The sequence below is a fragment of the Ceratocystis lukuohia genome (assembly GCF_044167205.1).
Source record: "Ceratocystis lukuohia strain C4212 chromosome Unknown Supercontig7_pilon, whole genome shotgun sequence".
In the NCBI taxonomy this organism is placed as follows: domain Eukaryota; kingdom Fungi; phylum Ascomycota; class Sordariomycetes; order Microascales; family Ceratocystidaceae; genus Ceratocystis; species Ceratocystis lukuohia.
In genome coordinates this window covers 502,367-521,068 of record NW_027263526.1, presented here as the reverse complement: position 1 = coordinate 521,068, position 18,702 = coordinate 502,367, and the positions used below count along the sequence as shown (strand labels likewise).

Here is an 18,702-nt window from a genome sequence, read left to right as displayed (position 1 = left end):
TTTTAATGTATCATATCATGGACCTGTTCTTCTTTTTTTTGTCTCTTCCCTTTTTATGCCTGCATATAGTCCTTGTGACTAGACGTTGTTTGTGTGATGCAAAGTATTTATTGGATTCATGTGTTTCTTCCACCATCTCGCCAAAGTACTACTAAGCTTTATATATGTGTGCATGTTACGACCATATTCTCTTCTCGGAGCTAGGCTCGAAAAGCTCAACATCCAAGACAGATGAACAAACAGACAAACGCCTATCGCCGCCTAGTCGACCCGTAGCCCGTGCTCTCCCGAGTCTCCGCCCTCGCCCCTCTCATACCGCCGCCACCACCGCCAAACCGCGCGGCCCGGTGTGCATAGTAAGCGTCTTCGCGCTCTCTATTCGCACGGCCCATATACCCCGCCGCCGCGCCCGCCGCCAACCCGCTCCAGAACCCCGGAGTCCAAGTCCCTTGATCAGCCTCCTTGCCTCCCCATCCAGGGCCGCCACCGAAGCCTGGACCTCCACCGAAGCCCGGGCCACCCCATCCCCAGCCTCCACCACCCCAACGGCGCCGATATGCTCCATGATTGCCAAAGCCAGCTGGGTTCACACATGCCGACCATATGATCCAGAAGAACACACCAACAAATAGAGCCATGAACAGTACGCTTGCCAAGGTATTCGTGAAGTTGCTGCGCGCCAGCTCGGGATATGACTGCCGGCCAGCGGGCGTCAGTTCCACGCGATACTCCACGCCACAGCTACCTCGCAGCACGTATGGATCGTCAGCCGAGTCGTACCCTTCACAGATGACATCGGTCGACGCCAGCTGCAGCGTGTCAGGCAGTGACGCAGTACAAGCCCACTCGATGTCCTCGGACGAATACGACGCGCCTTCGTTTGTGCAGCGCATCACCGAAATGGGGTGGATTCTGCATAGGCTTTGTGACGAGACACATCGCAGTTGCGGGATCGGCATCATGCGCCTTCCGGAAGTTTTGCGCCCGGCGTGCAGGGTGATGCTAGACACATCGGAGAGCAGGATAGCGCTGGAGGGCTTGCGCGCCGCTGCTGCGAGAAGCGGCACAGCAAGCGCAAGTGCTGAGGAGACCCGCATAGCAAAGAAATTAGCGCAAGGTGGACAGAAGACAGATTACCTGTGTCAAACACGATATGCAGTAGCTGTGTAAGCAAGAGAGAGTGTTTGTGTTGGACTGAGACGGGGGAGTGGCTTATAGCGGGGAGGAGGGTACAGGGGGTATAACAAAGTAGAACGTAAAGAAAGATGCGCTGCAGGTTGCAGGTTAGCTGCAGGTTGGGTGCAGGCCACAGGAGATAGGAAGTTGGTTGGCTGCCAAGTGCCGAGACTACAGCAAAGGACGGAAGCAAGAAGTGAAAAAAAGAAACAAGCAAGAGGAGTACGCTGGGACGTGTTGCAACTATAAGATTGAGGAGCGGCGATCCTGGCTTTGTATGAAATCAACCAAGAGCATGGAAGACTAGAGAAACGTAGAGAACAAAAGAAAGCTCGTCGACGAATCTATAGGTACTGGTTTATGTGGTAACTTATGCGCTGGGACCCTAACCCTAGTGCATATTGCGCCACACTATCTCCACACCTGTGCCACATATATTACCTAATCACATATTTACATCAGCACTGACCGTGTACAACCTCATGAAGGATTCTCACTCATGGTGGCACGTTCACCAACGATGCACGCATGTGCAATCTCTAGGCATATCTTCATCTAGCTCGAAGAGATGCTCCCAAGGTAAGACCTCCCAAGCCTATTTTATATAGAGTTGCTACCCTCTTGAACACCTTTATGCCACCCCCCTTTGAATGCAGTCCTTTGTCCAATTCTAATAGTGCTGAACAGGGCTGAGATCAGGAGAATATGTAGACCAGTACTGCTTGCTTAGGTCTTGGAAGCTCTTGCAACCAGTATGTTTGAAGCACCACTAAATGGCCCCTGTATTGCCATCTACAAAGCCTGGCCTAACTATGCTGGGGTAAAAAGCCTGTCATTTATTTACCCCAAGCATGCTAGATGTTCCCGAGAAGCATCCCAAAGCACCCAATCTCTCTCGGGGTAGCTTTTCTCGCCAAGACACGTTGCACTCGCCCTTCTTTGGGGTTCCTAATTCCGTAGCACGAAAGCCACCAGCAATCCAAGGTTCATCACACCATAGGATGTTATTCTATTGGTCAATTGCCCGGTTTCTATGTCTAGGGGCCTGCTAAAGGCATACTTATCTTTTGGCGTAGGAAGGTGTTTACGGCAGTATTACGCAAAGAAAATAGGAGCTCTGCGACGGCCAAAGAACTGTGCATGCTTTTGCCAAAGAACAGATAACAGTCGTGTTGCCCACCTGTCCAGAATATCATGCCTCAAAGCTTATCCTGGACTGCCCTTCTTGTATTTCTTATACAAAAACGTAAGTGAGGAATTCCGCTCCTCAGTGCTATTTTGGTTGATGCTTCCCAGCGGCATTGGCCTAGTACCTACAATGGCTTGAAGTATAGGACTTTGGTCTTTGGCAGGCGCCCTATTTTAATGATAAAGTTGTCTCTCAAAAGCGGCAGCCATATTCTAGACTCTAGATGCTAGAGTTCAACTGCTAAAGATGCTGGCAAAGGCAAACTCACACCTCTCTCGTCTCTTCGCCCATAATCAAGGAATAAACTCAGTCTTGGACATGAAGCAGACCCCCGCTTATTTACCCTAGATAGAAGCGATATCTTCGGTCTTGGCTGGTGTTAAGTTGTCAGAGGCTTTCATTGACGAGCTCCTCCACAATACAATAGTCAAGAAAGCCTTGAACGAAACTTAAGAAGGGGGGTTAGGCCAAGGCATTTCTTACTTGAGATAGCGTGAAAGACAAGAAGAAGAATAAGTATGGCAACGACTTGGCTGTCTCTCCGACACATGCTATCAAGGGGCATTGTCAAGAGCTTCGAGAGCTAGTTTGTTCTTACTTTATACTGATGCGCCGTCATTAACAGCACCCCCTAGCAAGGGCTGATAAGAACGCTACATTTGAATGGTATTCTTCAAGGCAAGATTCGACATCTTCAGACTAGTTTGCATATCGGCGAAGGTCTTTTGATTATTCAAGTATTGCAACCTCACTGACAAAGCCAATGACTACCTGGCCACCCATCTGGAAAGCGCTAAGCTGCTTCAAACCCAATTTTATCACAATGATAGAGTCATGGCTGAATTGCTTGGCTCTGTTACTTGTAGGGGAATGTGTTGATGGCTGAACTCGTTGCACATTTGATAATAGAAGCAATGAATTGAGAAGAAGTTCGCTGATCCCTGCTGTTATAGCGACAGAGGAATTTGTGGTTATTTTACGTGACCTTAATTACAAGTATCTACTAGCTTTAGTTAGCAAGACTTGTGCACACAACGCCATGTCTTCTGTAATACTTACATATATGCATGAATACTAGTCCTGCCTCTTTCTATTCTCTCATAAACACTCCTGCCATGCCCATCCCTGTACCGACACACATGCTGACTACACTGACGTGTCCACCCGTTCTCTCCAGCCCGTGTAGCGCCGTAACAGCCAGTCTTGCTCCAGTTGCTCCCAATGGATGGCCCAATGCAATAGCACCTCCATCGGGGTTCACCTTGCCCTGAGCATACGCATCCTCCAGGCCTAATGCCCGGATCGAGTACACGGCCTGGCTTGCAAACGCCTCGTTGATCTCCCAGCGATCGACATCTGTCGTCCGCAGACCCAGCCGGTTCAGGAGGGCAGGCACTGCATGAACTGGTCCTACGCCCATTTCACTGGGCGCACAGCCGACGCACACGGCTCCGCCAAACTTGCCCATGATCGCGCTGCTGAGGCCTAGCTCTGTTGCCGTTGATCGGCGCATGAGAAGCAAAGCCGCTGCTCCATCGCTGACCTGTGAGCTATTCCCGGCTGTGCTGGTCCCATCTGCCGTGAACGCCGGCTTGAGCTTTGCTAGGCTTTCGCGCGTGGTCTGTGGGCGCACACCGTCGTCTGCGTTGGCTGTGATGGTCCGCTCGGCTAGGTCGGCTTCACTGGCCGTGCCATTCTTGGGCGGCAGAGGCGTGAAGCGTGTCGTCACCGGCACAATTTCGCGCGTGAAATGGCCGGCGGCCTGGGCAGCGGCAGCACGGCGATGGCTTTCGAGCGCTAGGGCATCCTGGGATGCACGGTCGATACCGTAGCGCGCGGCGACATTCTCACTCGTCAGGCCCATGGGCATGAAGCAGTCAGTAGCATCCTTGCCGGCCACTGCGGCATCGGCAAGCGCCGGCCAATAGGCGGTGGGGATGGCTCGGCTTCCGTAGTTGCGGCTCATGCTCTCCATGCCGGCCGCGATGCCGGTATCGATGGTGCCGGTTTGGATAGCACCGGCGATAGCGGCGATGCTCTGAAGCGACGAGGCGCAGGCACGATTGACCGTGTACAGGCTTGTGGCATGCGGCGAAATACCGCGGATGCTGTTGAGCGCAGCACGTGCAGCCTTAGATCCACCTAGTTCCGAGAGCACGGTGCCTACAGCGACATCGGCAATGGCAGATGGTGGGAGGTTGGGATGTGAGGATACGGTTCTGGCAAGTACGGCGGCAAGAAGCTCTTCAGGGTAGGCGTCTTTTAACGGACCACGGCCGGCTCGTGTGATGGGTGTGCGAAGGGCAGACAGCACGACAACGTCTGTTGGCGCTTTAGCAGTAAGAGCGCGGAGGGCCATGGCGGGGAGTGGAAAAGGGACGTGATTTCTGTTGAACTGACTAATAAGAATGTCGTGCTAAATAATTGCAGGTTTTGAGCTTTGAGCTGAGGCCTGTGAATACGGACGGTATCAAGTGATTGTACAAAGCAGTGAGCAACCTTGAGAAGCATAAGAAAAAATTAGGCTAGGAGCAGAATGTCTGCCTCTCGATCTTTTTGACTTGCGTTAGCAATTTGGGCAGTTGTGCAATTTGGCTCTCACCGCCCTGCCCGTCCGTCCGCCTGGATAAATACAACACTCGCCGGTAATTTTGCGACCTGGCAGCTGCCCTTTTCTTTTTCGTAAGCTTCTCTGGGCTGTCCTCTTGATATCCGGTCTCAATGTTGTATCCTCACCCTCGGCTAACTGTTTACCCGGGCCTGGAAAAAGTAACTGCCGGCTGTCTTGCCGCCCCTGCCATGTTATGTTGTAAGAGATAGAAGCTAGCGCCCCCGCCCACGTTTGTTAACAGCAAGCGACCCACTTTTCTTGTTTGTGCGAGGGGTCATGTGAGACGAAGCAAGCTTCCCCCAGATTCTGTCTCGTTGGAAGAGATGTAAGGTCAGGTGAAGACAAAAAGCTCGGGGTTCGTGCGTGCTTTTAAGCCGGACTCCTTCCTTTACACTAAGAGGGCGGAACAGGTCCAGAGGAGAAAAGGAAAGGGAAAAGGGAAAGGAAGAGAGAGAATAGAAAACCCTATGTCTCCCGCCCGCTAAAACCCCAGCTCGCACTTTCGGAAAAAGAAACTACCCCTGTTATTGGGCGGCGGGTAAACGAAATGGCAACTACCTAAGAACAGGGTGGCTTGCTAACAGACAGCTGCGACGAAAGACAAGAAAAGAAGCCGAATATCCAAATCCCGGGTAGTTACCTGTTCTGCCCGTCCTTCCATAGCCGCATTTTCGTGCCTTCCCCATTGCCTTGGGTCTGTTCAAGGCCAAGTATTAAATTGTCGCATTCGCAATTTTGCAACTCTTCGTTTCTGGTCCTCTGTTTCTCCCTTTCTGACCGCTTTACTTTTGCTTTTTTTTTGGTCTTGTCTCATCTTGTCTTGACTCTTTGTCCGCTTCTCCACAAATATGGCGCTGAGATTAAATCGAGTGCGTGTAATGGCGGCGCTGCGGGCCGGTGTAAGTTGAAGGCCCCTCCCACCCGGCGAAACTACCCCCTTTTTGTTTCTATTGTTCCTCTCTAACACCATGGCCTTCCGGCCCAATAGCCCAGCTTTGTCCGTTGCTTTTCAGTCTCTGCCTCTCGCCCCCGCATCAACAAGATCGTCGACTCTCCCCTTTCCGCTGTCAGAGATATTTCCCCCTCCTCAACCGTGCTATGTGGCGGTTTTGGCCTTTGTGGTGTGCCTAATACTCTCATTGACGCCATTGAGCAAACCCCCGCTATCAAGGACCTCACCGTGGTCTCCAACAATGCCGGCACTGACACCGACGGACTCTCGGCCCTCATCCGCTCGCGGCAGATTAGCAAGATGATCTCGTCGTACATTGGCGCTAATAAAACTTTCGAGACTGCCTATCTGACAGGTCAAATTGAGCTTGAGCTCAACCCACAGGGCACCTTGGCCGAGCGCTGTGCAGCTGGTGCGCGCGGCATCCCAGCCTTCTACACCCCGGCTGGGGTTGGCACAGTCGTTGAAACCGGCGAGCTACCAGTTACTCACACGGCGGATGGCGTCCCAGAGCGCTACTCAGCGCCAAAGCGGACCGAGACTTTTGGTGGTCGCAAGTACGTACTGGAGGAAAGCATCTTTGCCGACGTTGCCTTGGTCAAGGCGCACAAAGCCGATCGTCTGGGCAATTGCACGTTCCGGCTGACTGCACAAAACTTCAACCGCGCCATGGGGGCTAACGCGCGGCTGACAATTGTCGAGGCTGAGGAGATTGTCGAACCCGGCGAGATTTCAGCCGATGCTGTCCACCTAGCGGGCATCTATGTCGATCGGGTAGTGCAAAGCGAGGGCACGACAAACCCAAAGGAGAAAAAGATTGAGCGCCTAACGTTTGCGCGCGAGGAAACAGACGCTACCAAGACCAATGCAGAGCCCGAGCCCGAAAGCAAGCGCGATTTCATTGCGCGACGGGCAGCTCGCGAGTTCCAGAATGGCATGCATGTTAATCTAGGCATTGGAATCCCGACCCTAGCACCGGGCTACATTAATGCGGACACGGAGGTGCGGCTGCACTCGGAAAACGGCATCATTGGTTTCGGCGACTTCCCGCGCCGTGGTGAGCAGGACGCTGATCTAATCAATGCCGCCAAGGAAATCGTTACGCTGAAGCCTGGTGCAGCCGTGTTTGGCAGCGACGAGAGCTTCGGCATGATCCGTGCTGGACGCATTGACTTGACGATGCTTGGTGCCATGCAGGTCAGTGCCACGGGCGATTTAGCGAATTGGATGGTGCCGGGCAAGATCAAGGGCTTTGGCGGCGCCATTGACCTGGTAAGCAACCCGGATCATACGCGTGTGGTGGTGACTATGGAGCATGTGGACAAGAAGGGCCGGCCCAAGATTCTCTCACAGTGCAAGTTCCCGTTGACAGGCCGGCAGTGCGTCAAGCGCATCATCACAGACCTAGCAGTGTTTGATGTCGATCATGCCTCGGGACTCACTCTGGTGGAGATTGCCGAGGGCGTAACAGTCGAAGAGATCCGGGCCAAAACAGCCGCAGACTTCACTGTGGCTGCGGATCTAAAGCCGATGTTTTAGGCGGTGGGCTATACTGCTAGATAGAGAACTCCATAGGCCCGGCCCGTAAGGTAGTTTTTGGTAAGATCAAGACGTAGGCGGCCTGGTTTCTATGGGCGGATAGGTCTATAGGGGGTACATTTGTATGATAATAGTAACGACGGTTGCCAGCATACCAGAGCTAGTCCCATGTGCACGACATGAAGTAGATATCCATACTCTTTGTTATCCCCCTTCTTCTCTCATGTGACTCTCGAGCCAACGCTTACTATTTGTTCTCCCCCATAAACAAATCCCTGAAAAAAAAGCAACAAGAGATAGGTCTTCCCTGTAATACCCATTGCCCTAGTCACCATCACCCACTTCTTACAGTAGTAGCTTAAACCCTGATCTGATTGGCTAACCTAGTGGCAAATAACCTTAATTCTCCAGACGTCTAGATTGCGAGATGCATTATACACCCTTGCATCCCTGCATCGGGGCTGACGAACGTTATCTTCGAGATTGCTCTGTGAATCTCTAGGCTGCTACTTCCTGAGCGTCCTGACCGCAAGCCATGTTCCTCTGGCTGATGCAAAATACGCATGGGAACGGCCCTCCAACTCATGCTCCCTGACTGCGATGCGAATCTTTCGCACCAGTCAGAAGAGAGGCCTCGTGGTGCTTACAGCCTACCTAGCTCTGTTTCCCGGATCTCAAGATAGATGCCTGGCAGTCATCAACGTAGTCTTAAGACGCAAGCTGAAAACGACGTCTATAATATCACCAGGCCAGGCCAGGCCCAGGAGAGACGCCGAGCGAGTCAAGCCGAATCGCCCCAGGTTCGAGGATGATTGGTAGTCGGTCTGATCAGGGCTGTTGGGAGCTCGAAAACAGTGCCCAGCACGCCAACTCATTATCATCAATAGCAATGCCCAGCACTTCCCACTACCGACCTGGACAGATCAGGAGGATCGGGATTCTGGTCATGTGTCAATAGCACCGGGTCTGGTCTGTTTGATGGTATGGGGCCCTTTTGTGATTTTTTAGCTCTTTTTTTTTCTTCTTTTTTTTTCCTTTTTTTCCTTTTTTCCTTGTCTTTGCCTCTTCCACTCATCGAAAAGGCAAATGGCGAGGCCAGCTTCTAATACATGGCCAGTTATTGGAGGCTGGCCTAGAGTATTTCCATCCCGTCGTTTCCGCAGGTAGTACAAGAAAAGCAAGAAAAGGAAGGTGTGACAAGACACGCTGAAATAAAACGGCAAGTACCTGTTTGGTTGCTCTGGAGTCTGCCTTCTTCTGCCTTGTGTGTTTTTGTGTTACTTCTTATGTACTTTGTTGCTTACATTCACGGCTGCTTTCTCCCCCTCTCCTCCCCACCTCACCTCGGACCCATCTCCATCCCATAGCTCGGGTCTGTGAACATCTGATCCCAGTTCCCGGCCGGCATAAAAGAATTGAAAAATGAGCTCTCGGGGAAAAGATTCGGCCAATCAAAAGCCCCAGCCCCAAAGTGCACCACCAGCTCGTCATCTACCATCCCCTCCACGCCCCCAGGAGCCGGTTTGTGGCTGTTCATCAACTTCTCGACGACTTCGGTATGCTGTGCCAGCGGGAGCTCTGCTAAATCCCACTCGTAATGCTCTTGGTGGTGGCGCAGCGCCTTGAGCAGGTCTTGGGCCATGCGCAGTGACGATGACTGCGACAGAGACGCGCCAACCGACGTAGCAGGCGCGTCAATCTCCAGTGCGCAACGAAGCAGAAAGGTCACGGTCGATGCAAAGATGAAGGTACTGACCGGCTGCCAGAAGTCGCTAAAATGCGCAGCCGAGAGTTCCTGGGCAAAGAGAACTATGTCTTCCGCAGTCCGCCGTGAGGCAAGATAGCGAGTGCGTACATCACCACTATGTTCTTGCTGTCGAGCCGACGTAGCTGGCGCAGATGTTGCCGCTGCTGGAACTGAGGTAGAAGGTGCTGTGCCGGCAGGGCCTTCGTATTCGGGCTCGCCTCGGTCGCCGAGAAGCTCGATGCGCTGTGTTAGAAGCCTAAGAGAGAGGTATGAGAGCCGCAGGTTGGCAGCGCCAGGTGTGTCGAGCTCGGTCCCGCGGACAATAATCTTGCGGCAGTTGCCAGTCAGAGAATCGACCCAGCGCTCCAGATCATGCATAATGTCAGAGAGCACGACATTTCCCGAGCTAGCAGGTGCAGCCGGCGGCCGGTCAAGGTTGTAGACGCGGTCAAGATAGCGATACAAAAGCTCCGTCAGGCTGAAGAGAACCATAAATACCTCACTAGCGTCGCGATCGCGTTGGGTTGAGTTTTCAGTAATGCCAAGATATTCTAGAGTAGGCGGAGGAACATCGCTATGGGAGCGGTTTAGATGCGGCGGCGTTCCATAGCCAAGTGAGGACCTAGGCGAGGATGTGTTAGTAATGGGAAAAACAGGCTGGACAGCAAGGGCATAGTGCGGAGAGCAGAGAGCAGAGAGTACAGAGCGCCCATTCCCCGAACACCCCACGACAAACTCACCATGCATCCGTAATATTAAGTGCCCACCATATCCGCATCCGCAGCCCTTTTTCACTTTCGGCTATGTCCCAGCTCATCGGGCTTCGGTTCAACCCCAGACTGTGAGCCAGGCTTACAGCAGAACCCAGCTGCACCTGGTTGCCTAGCATGCTTGATGTTGGCCGACCACCGACATTCAACACCAGGGCTACTATTGTGGAAATACCCGGACTCTGGTGCAGCTCGGAAAACAGGGCCTCGCTAGCCAGCTTCCACAAAAACGTCGGGTCGGGCCGGTGATGCTTGGCCAGATCAGGGTCGGCACCCCAGTACACAAGGCTCTGGGCGTAAATACAGCATATCAAAGCTGGGGAAACACGCTCCTTAGCATTAAAGACTTGATGCAAAAACGATTCCTCGTTGAGAATAGGCAGGCAAATATTGTGCTTGCGAAAGAAGAGCTGTAGCAGCTGCTTGTTCCACGGCTCAAGCAGCTTTTCAACAATCTTGAGCTTCTTGGCTGACGGCGACGTTGACATCACCATCCCCAACGGCTGCTTCTTGACCCGCGCAAATATCACAGGGCCACCCTGCGTCGTGGCCTGGGGCTTAATGACCCGCATGACGCCTGTGCTTGGATGCATCATGGCCAGATAGTCGGCCAGTACTTGACTGTCACGTGTCATGTCAGGGCCGATGATGTGTGCATTTCCCCCGTCCTCGTCCTCGAGCAACAGCGATGTTTGCTTGCTGGTCTCTGGCGAGTTTGTGTGGCCTGTCAACGGGCCCTTGGGCGGCAGCTCGTGGCCCAGAGGGGGGGTTATCGCGGCTCCCGGGCCGGCTAATAACCCAGAAGTTGGCCCCGAAGCCATCCCAGCCATGACACCGCTTTGTGGTTGTGACATAGCAGAAGAGGCCGAGCCGAGATCCGGGAGACTCTTGCGCAATCCAGGCTTAGAAACAAGCCCGTGCCTCAACTCATGCGGCGACGACGCCTGGTCTTGTGCCGGAACCGACACCGGCCCTATCGGCAAGCCCTGTGGGCCGCCTAGTGAAGGTACCGGCGACATTTGCGCTGGTAATACACGCGCAGGGAGGAGCATGTGTGCCTGCGAGTTGGTCTGTGCATGGGATGAGGCCGGCGAAGAGTGATGCTGCGTCCCATCGCTGTCGACACTGTGCACAGCCGACCCTGGCCGCGACGTAGGCAATGGGGCCGAAGTTGATGCTTGCGCCTGTGCCGGCGCTGAAGATGACGGGGGAGGAGGCTGGCTGTTCTTGCGCGCATTCTGCTTCCGTATCCGCGCCGGCGTCGCGCTAGTTAACAGGGGAAAGACGCATTCCGTATTATGCACACGGCACATCAGACACACGGTTGACCCCGCCTCGATCTTGCACCGCGATTTTCGCCGACGGCACTGGTGGCAGGCAGGCCGCAAGTGAGAACGATAGGGCCGTTCTTCGGCATCGGCATCGGGAGGGGCCATCAGAGTGAGAGGGAAAAAAAAAAAAAGGGCAAGATAAGACAGGGCCCAAGTTGGAGAAGGCAAGCAAAAATCCAGAATTAAAAGTCTAGAAAAAATATAAATAAATTCTAAGGAGCTCTATACGATTCTAGCAGGTTCTAGAGACATAGGAATTGGTATCAAAAAGGCCGACGATGCAAAAATAAAATGCAAGATACAAAACAATGAAGCAAACAAGAAAAGAATGACAAAAAAATGAAAAAATTAAATAAAAAGAAAATGTAAAATCAAAAGGATAAAGGATAAGGAGCGCCTTGATACCAATCATAATAATTGTGGGTCTTCGTGGCTAGGGTTGTCTGCCTGGAGCTGCCCATTTGCTTTTTATGTCTAGGGCTACACACCCTTATGGCAGGAGCTTAGCTTGGGGTAGTTTCCCTTGCTGTCCCTTGCTGTCCCTCCCTGTCTCTCTGTCTCTATTTTTTTTTCTTTGTCTTTCCTCGCCTTCTGCCTTGCGCTCCGCACTTTCCGCCTTCTCCCCTTCTCTCTTCACCATCTACCCAAACAACTTATCCAACACCCGGTTGTACGAATCCGTCTTCTTCTCCTCCACATAGTTCATCGTGTACTCTTCAATCTCCGCCACTCCTGAAACTAGGTCCACGTCCTCGGGGCGTCGCCACGTAGTGCCTTTGATCAGCTTCCAGCCCACAAACAGCACCGGCACCACCATGACCATGGTGTATGAGAACAGAAACGTTGGCACGTCCCACTGCCCCGGCAAGAACACGGCATAGCCGCCAACAAACGTCATGGTGAACGTGCCGGCCAGCCCGTACCATGCGGCATACGGCTGCAGCATGCTCTTATACGGCAGCGTATTGCGGTCCACTCCCTGTTCACGCATGGCGTAGTAGAAGCCTAGATACGCCGAGCACATGACGGCAAAGTTGATCATCTGCGATGCCGTCACCAGCGACACAAACCACGAGAGCACCTTGGCTGAGCTGGCGCTGAGCTGCAGGAAACTGAGTAGCGAGATGGCCAGAACCACCCCGACGCAGTACAGGGGACAGCCAGCCTTGGTGCAGTAGTTGAGGATCTGCGGTGCCTTGCGCTCAAGCACAAGGCCATAAAGCGAGCGGGAGGCACAGTAGACGTAGCTATTTCCCGCGCTCTAGCAAGGAGACACATCAAAGGTTAGTAGCAGAACATAGGCCAAGCAAGGGCATGGGGCAGAGCCAGGCTCCTTGGTGAGGCCGGCAAGAAGGTGGGCTGGGGATAGGCCCCCTAGGTCGCCCTCTCTTGCACTTACAAAAGCCGCGGTCAAAACAAGCGCGTTCACAATGTGCGGCAGGACGCCGATCTTAAGCCGTGCCATCGCTACGACGTATCTACCAGGCGATCAAGCAAGATCCGTGTTAGTCGTCATATCTAGGGTTAGGGTATGCTCCCTTTAGGGTAATACTCACGGTGAAGCTGCTGCGCCGGGCTTGCCGTTCTTAAAAGCGTCAATGAGTGTTTGGTCGTCATATGGAACCAAGATTCCCACGGCAAGCGAGCCCAGAACGAAGAATGCTGTCAGGCGGTAGAAGACAGCGTTGAAGGCGCGTGGCATGACCCGACGTGGATTGACTGCCTCGGCAGCAGACATGGAAACGTACTCGGGCCCAGCAATAGAGAAGGAGGCTTGAATGAGACACTGCGGGGAGGGGGGGGAAAGAGAGAGAAAACGGTACTGTTAGCTGCATAGCTACGCCTATGACTGCATATGCACTAGGACATCTGCATGTGGGCTCTCTGGGGTTTGACGTACCTGCAGGAATCCTAGGAACTTGCCTAGCCCACCAGTATAAAACGATTCGGCAAAAGCGCCGGGGTGCTTCCAGTAGCGGAAGCCGAAGCGGTCGCCTAGAGGATTGCCGCCCAGCATGACGATAAACGTAAAGATGATCAGCCCGATGATCAGCAGCATTTTGCCCAGCGCAGCCCAGAACTCGATCTCGCCATAGAACTTGACAGCCAGTACGTTGATGCTAGCATAAAGCGCAAGAATAATACAGATGACTACGGCGGTGGGGATCGCCTCGGTCCAGAAGTGGATGATGATGTTGCACGCCACAATCTCAAACGGCACCAGAGCCGCCTCGAAGACAAAAAAGTTCCAGCCCGATGCAAATCCAAAGGCTTCATCGAGGTAGCGGCCGGCAAAGCGTACAAAGGGAGACGAGATGGGCAAGTATGTGACCATTTCAGCCATGCAGATGGTCACGGCGAGGATGAAGGTGCACCAGACGGAAAAGGCGATGAACAGGGATGCGGGGCCGCCTGCAATGAGGCCTTTGCCGATTTGTACCTAGGGCAGTTAGTAGAGCAATTGCGTTGAAAAGGCGGGCGGGGGACGGGTAGCAGTACGTAGAGCGCGGTTCCGATGGTTCCTCCGATACCTAAGGCGGGGGTTAGCAGCGAAAAACAGCAACAGGGTGGGGTGGGAGAATTAGCAGTGAGGCGCAAGGCCGGTCTGCGCGTACCGATCAGCTGAATGTGACGCGGGCGCAATTGGCGTTTGGTCTCGTCGTCCTGGCAGCTCTTCTGTGGCGAGGCCCTTCCGGTACTCGCCACGATTGAATTGGACGGCAGTTTGGCGATATCCATGGTGAAGGAAAGGGAGGGAGACAAAAAGCAAAGAGAACGACACTGCAAAGACAAAAGGGAAAAGAAGAACGCAAAGAGTAAAAGGAGCGAGGAGACGGAGTGAAGGGACCCAAAATCCGGGGATAGAAGGTAAAGTGGAAGATCAAGCAGGCCGCTCCTCAAGGGGGTATTTTTTTTTCTTTTTCAACACGTGGGTGAACGAAAAGTTGTTGTAGAAAGGAAGAAGAGAGATAGAAGAAAAAGAAAAGAACGAATATGCCACCCAAGCCAAAGGCAACCCCCCCTCCCATGGCTTCGATAAAGAGCAGGACTAATACCGCTGCTGCTACTCGACCTTGACCTCGACGCTGGACTCGGCACTCGTTCTTGCCTGTTTGGGTTTTTTTTCCCTTCTACTGGGCTGATTCCGGAACGGCGCAAGGTAACTACTACGTTTTCACCTTTCTTTTTATTCCTATTTAACTTCGGTCTTTTTTTTTTTTCTTTTTTTTCTTTTTTTTCCTTTACTCGGCTGTTACCATCGTACTTTGGCTGATTGAAAATAAAGTGAAAAAAAAAGAAGACAGAGAACGAGGGGAATCACGTTCCACTAACGCAGAACTTCTTGTAAGAGGGCTCTTTCTTCGCCCGTTGGAACTTTTTTTCGTTTTTTTTTTTTGCCCTGCTGGCGGAAGAGTGAACGGCCGATGTGGCGAGACGGATTGCATTCGGTGTTATTTTATTATTATTATTATTTTTTTGCTCCTTCCTTTTTATTTTATTTCCTTCTCTACTACGCTCCTTGCAAGCTCCCTCTTGATCTTGTCCTTCCTCTCCTGTCCCTTCCTTCAGTGCATCAAGTCTTTTGAACCCCCCCCCCCCCCAAAGTGTAACAGAACAGAAGTAACCAGGAAAGAGCGCCCTCGCCCCGCCCCGCCCCGCCTCCCCATAAGAATTCGTTCCTTTCTTCCATCTTCTCTCGCCGGGGGCGCGGACAGGTAGCTGCCAACTTCTAGCTTCGGCCCCACTTGAGACCTACGAAAGGCTGAAGGCGGGGAGAGGAAGGAAGGAGCAACGAGGCAAGGGAAAAAGCCTTGTTCTACATCCTATACATGCATGCATGGTGCATGCATATGTGAGTACTATGTGTATACATACTTATACACAAGTACCTTTTTTCTGCGTACAATAGCAACGCTTGTAGTCGGCTGTCAACTACCAAAAGGGCATTTCCTTTCGAGACATGTCTTGTGTTTCTTCCGCATTAACTAGATTAAAGCACCAAAAAGGTTGTCACTCTGCTTATCCGCCGCCCTCCCCCACATCCTTTTCCTTCTTAGCCTCTAGCTAGCTAGCTCGAAGGCCTCCCTCATGCCTCTATTTTGTCCCCCAACTGACGTCAAGGGCCTTTTCTGTCCCCCGTCCCCTCCTTTTCAGCCGCTTTGTGCTCGTCCGTCACATTGAGCCCCAGCTACTTGAGAACTCTCCGCTCATATGCAAATACGACCGTTGCCATCTCTCTCTCCCCTGGTCGTCTCTCTGTCCACCCATTCGCAGACTCTTTTCTTCGCCATCCGCAATTTTAATGGCGCCATAGTCTCTTCCACGGGTCTTCATCTTTCCCTCCTTCCTTCTCCCCTCCCACTCCCACTCCTTGCTCCAGTTGGCCGGCAGCCGCCGCTTTGGGTCTGGTACTTGTGCACAAAGTTTCCGTTGGCGTTGGTTGATGGGCTCGGTTAGAGGGCAACTGTGCTAATTCACGCTAAGACTGCCGCTAGTAAGGTGGGAAGAGTAAGAAAAAATGTAGCAGGTTGAAGCAGGGCCCTTTGGATTCAAGCTGTAATTATTGATTATTGATTATTTTTTATTCGTTTGCTGGTTTTTGTTCTAGAGTGAGCCTCCCCTGCTCTCCTCCTCTCCTCTCCTCTCCTCTCCTGTTTTCCCTCTCTGTGCCCTGCCCGCTGTCTCACCTACTACAGCACGGCTGTCCATTGTTTATTCCTCAAATTGTGTCTCAAACTCCGCAATGTGTAACGTCTTCCCATCTACAGTACATACCAAGCAAAGACAGCTAAAAACGACGCCGCCCGCCACCCTACCCCCAATCTTACTAGGATAGTGCAAAAATCAAATCACCAAGTCAGACTCATTGGCTTCGTCAACATGTGACGTAACATATAACCCATCCGCTCTTGTTTTTTTCTCATGCTCCTATCTACCATCTTCCCTGTGCTTTAACCCCGCAAATCTTCTTTAGTTGTCCGTCCTGAATCCTGAACAATATCCTAAGAATCCCTTCTTCTCCTTTTTCCCATCCTTACTTTTTTACATGCGCTCTACAGGCGACAAACCCAATAGACGCATACCATTGCCCAGAACCTGCTTGGCCGACTCATACAATGCTAGACGAGCAACCAACAGGTCCTTCTCAGAGCCGACGACACGCAGCACGTCGTAGCTGGAGCTCAGCACGTGCGTCATCTTGAATAGGTAAGTGAGCACGGTGGTAGGCTCAAGTGTCTTGATGGTGTTAACAAACACGTCGGGGTACTGACCAAGAAGACGCACGAGGTTTATGGCATGCGGCTCCGAGAGCAGGTCCCAGTTGGCAGTAGCAACTTCGGCATCAGTCACGTCGGATGCAGCTCGCGCCTTGCGGCCGATAGAGGCCAGGCGGGCGTGGGCGTACTGCAAATACGGGCCAGTGTCGCCCTCAAAAGAGGTCATGGCTTCCATGTCGAATTCGTAATTGTTTATTCTAGAGCGAGGGAGAGCGTTAGCGGGTATTGGCTGGTTTACAAGGCTTCTACCAGAAAGCGATTGCAGGAATCGAACTCACCTCTTTCCCGTCATATCTTGCACCATGACACTGCTAATTCCCAGGATATCAGCTGTAGCCTTGGGGTTCTCAACTTGCTTGTACTTGTCCTCGTTCTTTTTCATGACTTCGTGCATGTGGTCACCGACTTCCCGCAGAATGTCATCCAGGAAGACAACTGTGCCCTTGCGCGTGCTCATGCCCAGAACCAGGCCAAAGTTAACGTGCTGCACTTTCTTGGCAATCTCAGTGTGACCCATGAGCTCAATGATCTTGAACAGCTGCTTCAAGTGGAGATCTTGAGCAGAAGCCACAACGTAAATCATCTGGTCAAAGCTGTACTGATCGTGGCGGCGCAGCAATTCGCTGATGTCGCGGGTCAGGTACAGAGCGGTGCCATCACGCTTACGGATGATAGGCTTCTCAAGCGACTTGCCAGCCTTGCCGGAGACGTGCTTGGTAAAGTCAATAATCAGAGCCTTGTCGGACTCCTCGGCAATGCCCTTCTCGGTCAGAGTCGCGGCAGCCTCCTCCATGGCGTCCTGCTTGACCTGGCTTTCGCCTGAGAACTCGTCAAAGGCAATGTTCAGCCGGGCATATGTTTCCTTGTAGCGCATAATCGACATGTCGCGGAAGCGTTGCCATTGGGCTAGAGCAGCAGCATCGCCATCAGACATCAGCTTGAAGTACTTGCGGGCTTGCTCGTCGGTGCCTTCCTCCTTGAGCTTGGCAGCCTCCTCAGCCTTTCCAACAGCAGTCAGGTCGGCAATCTGCTTGTCCTCAGCGCTCTTGTCGGCGTTGATCTTGACGTAGATCTGGTACAAATGGTTGATGGGGTCGGTCTTGAGGGCCTCCTCATCACCGTACTTTTCGAAGCCCAAGGCGAGGAGACCGTACTGCTTGCCCCAGTCACCCAGGTAGTTCATGCGGATGACATCCCAGCCAGCGCCAGCATACAGATTGCCCAGGAAACCACCGATGATGGTCGAGCGGAGGTGGCCGGCATGGAAGGGCTTGGCAATGTTAGGCGAGGAGAACTCAACAATAATGCGCTTGCGGCCCTGGGACTCATCTTCGACATTCTTCAGACCCAATTTTTTGTTCTGGCCATACTCGACGCCACGTGCTTGTATCATGGGGAGCACCAGCTTGACGAGAGGGCCAGGCTTGAAGAAGAACTGCAGAAAGTGGTTGAAAGCGACGGGCTTCTCGACGAGGGGAGACTCGGGGAACTGCAGGCAGTAGAGGAAAGATTAGTGACTGTAGTGAGCAGCAGTGGCAGCAGCAACATCTTTTTTCTTTCTCCATTTCCATTTTTCTTGCACTTAGCACCAAAGAGGCTGGCTCCAAGAAACAGGGTGGAAAGGAAAATGCACACATAATAGAATGAGGGCGCGTCTAGTGCCCCTGTCAGGTTACGCCTGCAAGCACTATAACGCTCTGGCCATACATAGCCAGGGCTGTCAACATGCTGTCATATCATGCAATGCAAGTACATACCTTGGACACCCATTCCTCAGCAAGCTCAGTTGGCTTTTTGCCCTTGACACGCAGAGCAGGCACGGCAACTAGCAAGTCACCCTTGTCGAGGCCCGTGGTCCATTGCAGAGCAGGATAGATGATCTTCTTGTCAACACCGCTAACCTCATGCAGGAGAGACGTGATGTGTGAGCGGTAGATATCGACAGGGTTCTCAGCAGGGAACCAGTTGGGGTAGCTCTCGAGCTCGCTGATGGGCAGCTTGGCCAAGAGGCCAGACAACTGATCAACAGCGACCATTTTGCCCTTAAAGGAAACGAAGCGGGACGTAGTAAAGCGGCGAGCGTGACGGCCGGTATAGCAATGGAGGGG

The 18,702-nt window shown here is 52.7% G+C and overlaps 6 protein-coding genes across 6 annotated transcripts; 1 reads left to right on the top strand and 5 right to left on the bottom strand.

Annotated features, from left to right (window-relative positions):
• Positions 1-251: 251 nt before the first annotated feature.
• Positions 252-1,097, bottom strand: HOO65_070087 (Store-operated calcium entry-associated regulatory factor; the record flags this gene model as incomplete). Its single annotated transcript, XM_071001243.1, has 1 exon — positions 252-1,097. One exon carries the CDS (start codon positions 1,095-1,097, stop codon positions 252-254), a length of 846 nt encoding a protein of 281 aa, XP_070856805.1.
• Positions 1,098-3,455: 2,358 nt separating this feature from the next.
• On the bottom strand, positions 3,456-4,724 carry HOO65_070086 (3-ketoacyl-CoA thiolase, peroxisomal; the record flags this gene model as incomplete). The annotated part of the gene is made up of 1 exon (XM_071001242.1): positions 3,456-4,724. The coding sequence occupies one exon, from the start codon at positions 4,722-4,724 to the stop codon at positions 3,456-3,458; it is 1,269 nt and encodes a 422-aa protein (XP_070856804.1).
• A 1,100-nt stretch (positions 4,725-5,824) lies between these two features.
• HOO65_070085 (succinyl-CoA 3-ketoacid-coenzyme A transferase 1, mitochondrial precursor) lies at positions 5,825-7,467 on the top strand (the record flags this gene model as incomplete). The annotated part of the gene is made up of 2 exons (XM_071005002.1): positions 5,825-5,875; positions 5,965-7,467. The coding sequence occupies 2 exons, from the start codon at positions 5,825-5,827 to the stop codon at positions 7,465-7,467; spliced, it is 1,554 nt and encodes a 517-aa protein (XP_070856803.1).
• Positions 7,468-8,806: 1,339 nt separating this feature from the next.
• HOO65_070084 (putative transcriptional regulatory protein) lies at positions 8,807-11,420 on the bottom strand (the record flags this gene model as incomplete). Its single annotated transcript, XM_071004892.1, has 2 exons — positions 8,807-9,836; positions 9,955-11,420. 2 exons carry the CDS (start codon positions 11,418-11,420, stop codon positions 8,807-8,809), a joined length of 2,496 nt encoding a protein of 831 aa, XP_070856802.1.
• Positions 11,421-11,955: 535 nt separating this feature from the next.
• HOO65_070083 (General amino acid permease AGP2) lies at positions 11,956-14,054 on the bottom strand (the record flags this gene model as incomplete). Its single annotated transcript, XM_071004937.1, has 6 exons — positions 11,956-12,576; positions 12,715-12,793; positions 12,872-13,137; positions 13,216-13,755; positions 13,815-13,846; positions 13,931-14,054. 6 exons carry the CDS (start codon positions 14,052-14,054, stop codon positions 11,956-11,958), a joined length of 1,662 nt encoding a protein of 553 aa, XP_070856801.1.
• A 2,304-nt stretch (positions 14,055-16,358) lies between these two features.
• Positions 16,359-18,630, bottom strand: HOO65_070082 (Arginine--tRNA ligase, cytoplasmic; the record flags this gene model as incomplete). Its single annotated transcript, XM_071004919.1, has 3 exons — positions 16,359-16,791; positions 16,873-18,083; positions 18,352-18,630. The coding sequence occupies 3 exons, from the start codon at positions 18,628-18,630 to the stop codon at positions 16,359-16,361; spliced, it is 1,923 nt and encodes a 640-aa protein (XP_070856800.1).
• Positions 18,631-18,702: the final 72 nt, after the last annotated feature.